The 9,901-nt window shown below is 35.7% G+C and overlaps 1 protein-coding gene across 1 annotated transcript; it reads right to left on the reverse strand.

Moving 5' to 3' along the window:
* Positions 1-1,734: 1,734 nt before the first annotated feature.
* On the reverse strand, positions 1,735-7,219 carry LOC104210030 (zinc finger CCCH domain-containing protein 44). Its single transcript, XM_009758827.2, has 5 exons — positions 6,868-7,219; positions 6,113-6,192; positions 4,950-5,137; positions 4,410-4,584; positions 1,735-4,328 (listed from the first exon to the last, which is right to left on the reverse strand). The coding sequence occupies exons 1-5, from the start codon at positions 7,131-7,133 to the stop codon at positions 2,476-2,478; spliced, it is 2,562 nt and encodes an 853-aa protein (XP_009757129.1). The 5' UTR covers positions 7,134-7,219; the 3' UTR covers positions 1,735-2,475.
* Between the last annotated feature and the right edge of the window lie 2,682 nt (positions 7,220-9,901).

Below are 9,901 nucleotides of genomic sequence, written 5' to 3' on the forward strand. Positions count from 1 at the left end.
ATGAAGTGGAGGTTAGCATCTGGAGTCTTGTGTGACAAGAGAGTGCCAATGATACTCAAAGGTAAGTTCTATAAAGCGGTGGTTAGACCGGTCATGATGTACGGGGTTGAGTGTTAACCTGTTAAGAACTCACATATCCAAAAGATAAAAGTAGCAGAAATGAGGATGTTGAGGTGGATGTGTGGGCACACCAGGATGGATAAGATTAGGAATGATGATATTCAGGAGAAGGTGTATGTGGCTCCCATTGATGACAAGATGCGAGAAGCGAGGCTCAGATGGTTCGGGCATGTACAGAGGAGAAGCCCAGATGCTCCAGTAAGGAGGTGTGAGCGCCTGGTTGTGGAAGGTACGAGAAGAGGGAGAGGGCGGCCTAAGAAGTACTGGGGAGAGATGATCAGGCAGGATATGGCGAGGCTTCAGATTTCCGAGGACATGACACTTGATAGGAAGTTGTGGAGGTCGAGTATTACAGTTGTAGGCTTGGAGGTAGTTGAGTCTTGCGTTAATTTGCCTTACTTTGTACCTTTGTCAGCCTAGTAGTGTAGGTTTCTGTCTAAGATAGCTAGGGGCAATGTCGCATCTTACTATTTTCTATTTTCGACGCAGGATACATTTACTAGCCATCGTTTTTGCTGTGCATTTTTCTTCTGCATTTTATGTTCCTATTTTTCCTATGATCCCCGTGGTGATTCTAATATTCTCCCCTTTTGTCTTTTTATTATCTTGAGCCGAGGGTCTTTCGGAAACAGTCTCTCTACCCCTTCGGGGTAGGGGTAAGGTCTGCGTACACATTACCCTCCCCTGACCCCACTTGTGGGATTTTACTGGGTTGTTGTTGTTGTTGTTTCTACTACTTTGTTTTGTTTTCAATATCTATTGCAGTTTTGTTAAAAATTTAAGATTGACAAAAAGTACTCATTTTAAAAAACTGAAAAATCGAAAACTATTAGGAATATATTTACGGTAACAATTTTAAATTTTCCCAAACATAAAGTCATTTTAGCGGACTAGGGCATGAGCTGCAGAACTATTCTAAATATTGGCCATCAGTATTAAGTTTGGTCTTATGTAGCAATGGGAGTGGAAAAAATGGAGAACCTAAATTCAGATTACTCAGATAGTAATAGTTTTGAGATACCGATACTAAGATAAAAAGAAAAAAGTTTGGTTTCATGTAATTCCTTCATTTCATTTTATATACTAGTGTGATTGAATATGAAAGTTGATAATGTTAATTTGACTTATATCATATTTTAAATTAATGACAAAGAAAACATATTGAAAGAGTGCTTAAATTTTTAATTTGATTGATAATTATCTCATAATATGTTAGTACTTCTAAATGTGGTAACAACATCAACTGTGCTTGCTCTCATTCCCAATGAAACCCCTTAGCCATTTTTCATCACTATGTCCAACGTAACAAGTGCCTAGGTGAACACATTCGAATTCTAGTTTTGTAGAGTGAAAATTTATCATAAATTGATTAGTTTTGTAGAGTGAAAATTCATCATAAATTGATTAGTTTTACGCCCGTTGTCGACCTACAACAACCTCCACTCTCCTCCTTTATTCAGTCTTGGGACAAGCAAACTTGTAGAGTGAAAATTCATCATAAATTGATTAGTTTTGTAGAGTGAAAATTCATCATAAATTGATTAGTTTTACGCCCGTTGTCGACCTAAAACAACCTCCACTCTCCTCCTTTATTCAGTCTTGGGACAAGCAAACTCATATAAGCGATATGTACATATAAATGCAGGAGTACAAAATCATTACTGCAGTTTCGCATCTACAGATACCTCTTCTGGTTCAGAATTAACCTATTACAATGTATATAGATTTTTCAGCACCTCATTTCAACGAAAGTTAAAATAACGATTCTAAGGGGAAAAATCGCATTTTGCCATTTTTTTAGCTGATAATTTTTCAGTTAAATACAATTTATCCTGTTACAATGAAGCGTCCTCCTTGCAACTAATAAAATTTACAAAATCACTGTCCTTCGCAGAGTAGGCTAAGAGTATCTCCACTACCAGTCAGCGGGTGCCTGCTCCACAATAACCAATCCTACCAAATCCCATGTCCCCTCTTTGAAGAGCCCAATTTCTCGAGGCACCAGAACTCTCCCCCATATACGTCCCACACTTGATTCCCGGTAAAGTACAACAAAAATTATGAACTTCTTGTGCAGCTTCCATGCTGGTACCCCAACCAACATTTGAAAATCCCCGAACTGATCAGCCCCAAATTTGTATCCCTGAACGGACACAGTCTGTGCTCATAGCTTCCAATTCTATACTCCTAAGAATGCTGAGAAATTTAGTGTTTTTGACTCATACAAGGTGCAGCCTATTGGACCCAGCTTCCTCTTGGGTAAAGTAAACATCAGCTGACTTAGTTTCTCCCTCACAGCTTGCTGACTGACCTCTTTTAAAGGGTCAAAAGCATCGGCTTGAGACATTAGCTTACTTAGTTTCTGTTTCGCTGCTCATTAGATGAATTCCCATCAGACCTCTTTAAAGGGTCAAAGGCATCAGCTTGAGATGCCCCAACTAGCTCATCTGTCACAGGTGATTGACAAGGCAACTTTATATCTCCATTTGAGCTCAAGCCATCACTTTTTGCAGGATCAGGCGTAGGACTCAGGTCCTCAAACAGAGCTAGAATAAAGTTTTTGTAACCTGGTATCATCTGCTCACTAAACCTCATTGCTGAAGTAGGCGAACCCATACCGCTTTGAGTTTGAGATTCCATTGCATCAACTTCAGCCAATAGATCTGATACCGACTCTTCAGCCAAAGTGCTGAACTCAATAGGCTCATTAACAGCTGCCTGCCAATTGGATAAGTTTGACACCTGGAGAGATGGGGAGGTATAATTAAGTTGATCTGCGACAGGAGTGGGCGTGGCAACATGATCACTCACTGCTTCAGCTGGCTTTAGCGAAGAAACGGAAACAAGACCGGAATCCCATTCTTCAGCAGATGGTTCTGCAGTTGGAGTATTTCCATCACATTCATCAGCTAGACTAGAACCACTGCTCCAGCTAGGGCCTGAATCCTGCACAGACAGCTTAGAAGGAGCAGATGCTTTGTTTTCAGCTGCCCGTCCAGCTTTAGCTTCACCATAGGACTTAGGAGTAGAAGTAGACCAATCATGTATATCTGAAGCACGAAGAGGAACACCTGAACTCAAAGAAAGCAGCTTTTCAGCAGCCTGAGCTTCAATATCGTCATAGCTTGTATTTGCAGTAGGACTTGGTCGATCTGAAAGATTCACGTTACCTTTCTGTTCAAATGACTCTTTTGAATTGGTACCTGAAGCAAAGCCAGTGTCCAAGTTAATTGAACTTCTACAACTGGTTGATGAGCCCCAATTCTGTCCAGAAGACTGTCCTACATAACTCTGGTTGTTAGATTGGGCTTTACGGTTGTAACTCTCAGTAATCTGGCACATTGTGCTTCCACAGGAATCCTGAATTACTTGACCTCTGGCAGAGTGAAGCTCCACATTTTCATGACCTCTTTCCTTACTTGGAAGAGCTACATGCACCTCCCCATGACGGGACGAAGGGACTGGGCTACACAGTTGGAGTTTGTCTGAATAAGGATTACTTCCATTCATCAAGTCCAAAAATTTTGGAAATGGAGCAGACAACCCATCTATCCTCGCATTCTCAGCATTGCCATTTAAGTCTTTACTTGCACGGTGGCAAGGTACCTCCATTTCTCTACATTCTCTCCCTGTTCCAGTAGAACGTCCACACCGTTCAGAAACATTTCTGTCAGCAGAGGCAGCTCCAAGCTCCTGAGACCGGCTTGATGTCTTTCCATGAACCGGAGGGGCTTTATGGAGCAGCCCATTTAGTGCATCAGTCAATAGTACTGAGTCATCATACTCATCATTTGTCCATATCCTCATATCAAGTGGGAAAAGCCCCAATTTACTCCATTTCCTCAACTGTATCATTGAAAATGATCCTTGCGTTTTACCAGTAGGGTCACGGTAATGCCACACTTCATCCGTTTCACTGATGTTAGTGGATGCTGAGTTTGCTGTTGAGAGACTTGCAATTGAAGTTTCAGATCCAGACCCATCCACAGCCTGATCAACAGTAGCTCGATCTCCTAGTTTCTCCAATATATTAGTCCCATGAGTGTCTGTTTTCTCACTCATTTCGCACTGAGCCATTATAGATCCTTGTTCTTTAAATGCCTGATCAACCGTAGCTCGATTTCCTAGCTTCTCCAATCTATTAGTTCCATGTGCCTCTTGTTTCTCCTTCATTTGGCACTGAGCCATGGTAGATCCCTGTTCTTTAACTGGATAAGCACAACAAAGGTTCTAATTAGGTCATGGTGAGTAAACTTTTAATAAAGTTGCTAGTACAATTAATATCTTACCATTTGTAACATGATGACTATATTGCAGTTCCCCATGTATCCTATCTGATTCCTTCCAGGGATTTTTAGCTTGAGCAAGTTCACTTAGTGTTAGTGAGAGCTTTTCTTTCAAGTATACCCAATACAACTTGAATAGATACTCCCAGCTGCCTTTGTCATCAAAATCTACTTGAACCTGAACAGGTTTTTGGTATTATAGAAATTTAAATCACATCCAATGTCAAAACCAAGCCAAACATTTTTTTTGTTTGCTGAAATAAAGAAAATGAAACTAGATAGTAACAAAACTTTACATAAAGAATCAAATTAAATGATTTCTTTCTTTATGCAAGACATGACAAGAAAAATAAAAGAGAGCAAAATTAGTAATTTAAACTGATAACCAGATCCAGTTCCCAAAGATTACAACTGTTCTTTCCTTTTCATAAACCGACGGACTAACCATGCTTGGAAGTAACTTACTCAAAATATGTGGAATCGCAATGAAATTATTACATGCAAAATAAAAAATCTGTCAATATTATGGGGCATATGATTTACCGTTCCGTTGTTTCCTTGGTCGTTATTCTCAATCAGCATGATAGTTCGCATGCACATTGAGCAAAAGCCTTTGTTTCGTCGAACGCAGAAGTAATCAGCATTTTTTATACATCCCTTGCACAATGAATATGTACAAGTATAGCACAAATAGTGGGAAGCCTTTTGACACACACTACAAATATGCCAACCTGAAGACAGAAATTTTCGTGATGTTATAACACACAAACCTTCTAGAACTGGTAATGTGATCAGTAACAGAATAGAAATAATGACATAGATAACTTCAAGCAACTACAAAATCTTGAAGACTTCCAGCTCATGAATCCTCTCTTTTTTAAATCAAAAAGCTTATAGTCCATGATTTTGGTAGGACAATGTTGAACAGGAACAAAGAGTTGATCTCATGCATCATATAGAAAAATGAACGAATATTTTGATGTTTAAATTAACATACTTTTTCCTATTTAAAAAAGCTGGAGTAACAAATTATTGTGCACAAGAATCAAGCTGAAGCACCAGGTGATGAAGTGGGTTACCTAATAGTTAAGACTGGCTGCAACATCTATACAAGGCCTATTCCAGATTTTTTTTATGGGCATAAACGTAACAACATGAATTACTGTCATGCAAGATCATAAGTCTTCATGCAATCTAGTCAACTATTTACTATTCCCTCTGTTTATTACTAGTTCAATATCTACCAATCATATGCCACTCCAAATTGGTGTCCACTTTCTAATTTTTCTTTTCATGTTATATCTTGGGTCTGCAAATTCCTGACCTTGAATGAGAAGGCAGATTAGCATGGACTAACCTAATAAATGCAAATCTAAGTTACAATTCAGAAATGCGGTGTAAGATAACGTTGGGAGAAAATCGTATAAACAACAACAACTGCATCTCAATCCTAAACTAGTTGGAGTTGATTGTATGAAGTCTCCAAATCTGTTCTGCTCTATTGAAGCGAAAATCCCGCAACAGAAACAGCTAGAATTCAATCCCAAACTAGTAGGGACAGCTAAATGAATTCTCTGTATTCATTCCGCTCTATTGACGAAAACTCCCGTGAATAAACTAAAAGCCAAAATAGAAAAAAAGCTAATAACCAGCAGCATAAAGTAAATAGTAGGTTCTTTTGAGTTCATGAAGAAGGGGAAACGTACCACAGAACCATTTAGCGTTGGAGCTGAAAAATTCCTCGTCCCGCTTAATACAAGCTGGATGGTATGCCTTCGGACAACCCCTAACCATTAAGAATACATTTTGGAAAAGATAAGGATATATAAATTACCATTTATGAAGTACTAATAGCGGAGGGAGTATCACTTTTATCAGAAATTACAGTACACTAGCATCCAGTATGTACGAAAAGCTAGAAGTTGGAAACGAGTTTAAGTTCTATACACTGACGGTGTAAATTTTTTGCACAATCAGGTTACTTATTAGGTAATTACAGGTAAATCTCTTGATCAACATTAATTGATAATCTGATAAAACGGTAAATAATCTGCAAAGTAACCTGCTATCGCAGGTTAAAGTTCACTGATTCTTTACCCTTCCCGGTGCCCATGTATATAACCTAAATTCATTGGAAAAGAGTTTAAGTTCACAGTGCAAAAAACTATTTACACAATTAGGTCATCACTTATTAGATAATTACAAGTAAATCTGTCAATCAGCATTAATTGATAATCTGATAAAAATGGTAGGTAACCTGAAAAGTAACCTAAAATTCACTGATATTACAAAAAAATAACTTAAAGTCATTGGAAATCAATCAACTGCGCCTCAATAAGAAACTAATTGAGATCAGCTAGGTAAATCCTCTATATCAACTTTGCTCAATTTGGAAATGAAGGCAAAATGAAAACCTAATTTGTGCACAAAAAAGAAGGAAAAAACAACACGATTAACTCACTTGCGATCGCATAACACGAGTGAACCACCATCGAAACATATAAAGCAAACATCTTCTTCTTCATCCTCCTCCACTCGCTGAATCTTCGGCGGCGGAGGCTTCCCTGCTTGTCCACGTGGCGGCCGTCCTCGCTTCCGCTTCTCCGAGCCGATCGTCGCTGAAGTGCTTACCTCCATAGTCACCGGAATCGGAGTATTATTAACAGTAGCGAGCATCGTATCTCCGGCGACAGCTATCGGAGCTCCGATCGGCTGAGATTCGGCCATATCCTGAAATTGAATTGTACTTTTTTTTTAGCTCAGGAAACCCTACAGAACGTGAAGTGTCAGGGCTTATTGCATCTTTCGTCAATTATTTGACTGTATAAATGTGTTCAAATTTGTACGACTGTACGCACCTTCCCACGAGGTGATTTTTAGTGTGGAACAGTTGGGTAAATTTTGTGAACTAAAGACCGACAAAGGCAACACTAACGTTCCATTGATTGGCTGTATTAATTAAAATAATCTCAACAAAAATTATTAAATTAGAGTATAATAAACATCCTTTTAAAAAACTTATAATACTCTCTCTCCAATTCATGTGGCGCTGTTTAATCAAACACGAAATTTAAAAAAAAGAAGAGAGTTTTTTTTAAAACTTAAGGTTATATCATTAAATATAAAATGACATGTTTAAAATTAAATTATTTTTAAATATAAAAAATTTAATTTTTTTGGAACAAACAAAAAGCAAAGTATGCCACATAAATGTGATTGTACACATATAAATTATATTAGAATTTATTCATTATTTTATGTAAAATATAATATTATGTAATAACAAATACTCCCTTCTTTTACTTTTTACATTTTCCTTTTTTTAGTCTATTAAAATATTATGTTATATATTTAGTAAATTTAAATTTAACATTTTTATTTTAGCCTTAATGATATTCAAATAGGAATGACATGACATATATAAGATCACAAAATTCCAAGAATATTTTTGAGATGTTGTACATACGTTCAGTTTAATACCACGGACTAAAAAGATTACATTCTTAACTTCATACTCAATCAATTAAGACTTAAAATAAAATGGAACGAGTAATATATTTGTTATATATGTTACAATCATAAAAAAATGTGGTAAAATAAGCTTTTTTTAAATAACACACTTAATAATTAACATTACTTCTTTGTTTATTGTATAACAACAATAATATTTGTGCATTTTTTTCTAATCAAATCATCTATAAATGAAGTTATTCAATATATATCCTCGTATAGTAACATGTACCTACCAATAAATAAATAAATAAGTTAAAATTGTTATGAGCACACGATAAATTAGTTGTAATGATGTGTATATAAAAAAAAAAAAAAAGTAAAAGGTCAGTACATTGCCACGCGTATGGCAAAAAGCTAAGGTTAATATTAAGTTCTAATTTTTGTAAGATCGCTGACAATTACCGAATTGCATTTATTATGCATCTTTATTCCTCTGAAATGAACATATATTAATTCATTTGGCTACGCAACATATTGATATTATTTAATAAACATTTTTCCTTGTGTTTTTACCTGAAGCACTAAAGTCAATTCTTTTAAAAAGCTTTTGATTCTAGTGCAATGAACCAAAAAACATAGTATTGAATATTGATTAACAAATAACAAGTGTCCTTGGTAGGTGCGGTACAGCAATTCTCCTTTTTTTATTAAGAAAAAGATTAATAAAAGACTGGACATTTGGTTCAAAAGAGAGATGGCACAAACCATTGTAAACAAAATAGAAAATGAATTAATTGATCTAAAATGCTCCCTCTGGTCTTGCTTAAATGCCAAAGTCCCAACGAACTTGGTTTAAACTAAGTGTCATTAGAAACATTTCTTCGAACATGATCCAAGATAGGAAAGCATAAAGTGAAGGATTAGAATAAACGGTCAGTAGATAGTCAAGCATTTTTTATCCTTCATGTGAAAAACATAGTTCTAGTTTAGAGCACCTTATTTGCTCGATCTTACTATTATTATTATTATTATTATTATTATTATTATTATTATTATTATTATTATTACTGTTGTTTCATTTACTTTAGTTATCTTTACTATTTTTGCCGTCAATACTTTTATTTTCTTCTCATCTTAATTTTTTTATTCTTGTATTTTTTAAACTTATTTTGGGAACGCTTTTCTTAAGTCGAGGGTCTATCAAATCAGCCTCTCTACCCCACATAAGGTAGAGGTAAGGTCTGCATACACCTCACCCTTCGCGGACTCCACTTATGAAATATGTCGTGTATATTGTTATTGTTGTCCCAACTCCAATACATGAGTATATATTATTTGTTAGTTTATCAATAGTTATTATTCATTTTGAGGAGAAATAACGGGTAATTCAATTAAACAATCTATTTGGTTAATACTAATAAATAATTTTCTTTGTAACTGTACCAAAATATTAAATGATATTTAAAAGGGATTAGAGAAAATATAAATCTTTTTAAGTATAGAAAATATAAATCTTTGACGCGTGCAATTTAAGGTCTAATGACAGTTGCATTATTGGACCACAATTAATTTTTGGCTTGCAAATTAAATGGCTGTCTGCGGACTGCTGAACCATAAGACGACTAAATGTCAACCTAACAAGGATTTGTTCTTTTAAACGTGGCATTAGATTTACATATTTTCACTTTCTGTGGGAAATGTAGCTATTTTTGTCCTTTTTCTCAATTTATTAGAAATAAATGGTTAGACGTTATTCTACTATTTTTCACTTCTTACTTCATTACTAGGGCCTATTTTGGCCTAGGCTTTTGACAAGTACAGGAATACTATAGCCTATTCCACTTAACTAATTAAAAGTAGCTTATCATTAAGTATTGAAACCAAATTTATAACTAAAAAATTATATGCTTGGATAAAAATGTTAAAATTGATAATAAGTAATTGATATATTTTAATAGAAAACAGCTAAAATGATTGAAATACACGAACATTCTTTACAAAATATATTAAAAATTATATTTGCATGGAGAAGAACGGATGGT

This window comes from Nicotiana sylvestris, chromosome 9, assembly GCF_000393655.2.
Source record: "Nicotiana sylvestris chromosome 9, ASM39365v2, whole genome shotgun sequence".
Taxonomy (NCBI): Eukaryota; Viridiplantae; Streptophyta; class Magnoliopsida; order Solanales; family Solanaceae; genus Nicotiana; species Nicotiana sylvestris.

Excerpts from the sequence above, each read along its gene's own strand:
- LOC104210030 (XM_009758827.2), bottom strand. The coding sequence starts at position 7,133 with ATGGCCGAATCTCAGCCGATCGGAGCTCCGATAGCTGTCGCCGGAGAT. Across the intron at positions 6,193-6,867 it reads CTCGTGTTATGCGATCGCAA|GGGTTGTCCGAAGGCATACC; the intron begins GTGAGTTAATCG and ends CTTAATGGTTAG. Across the intron at positions 5,138-6,112 it reads CAACGCTAAATGGTTCTGTG|GTTGGCATATTTGTAGTGTG; the intron begins GTACGTTTCCCC and ends TTCTGTCTTCAG.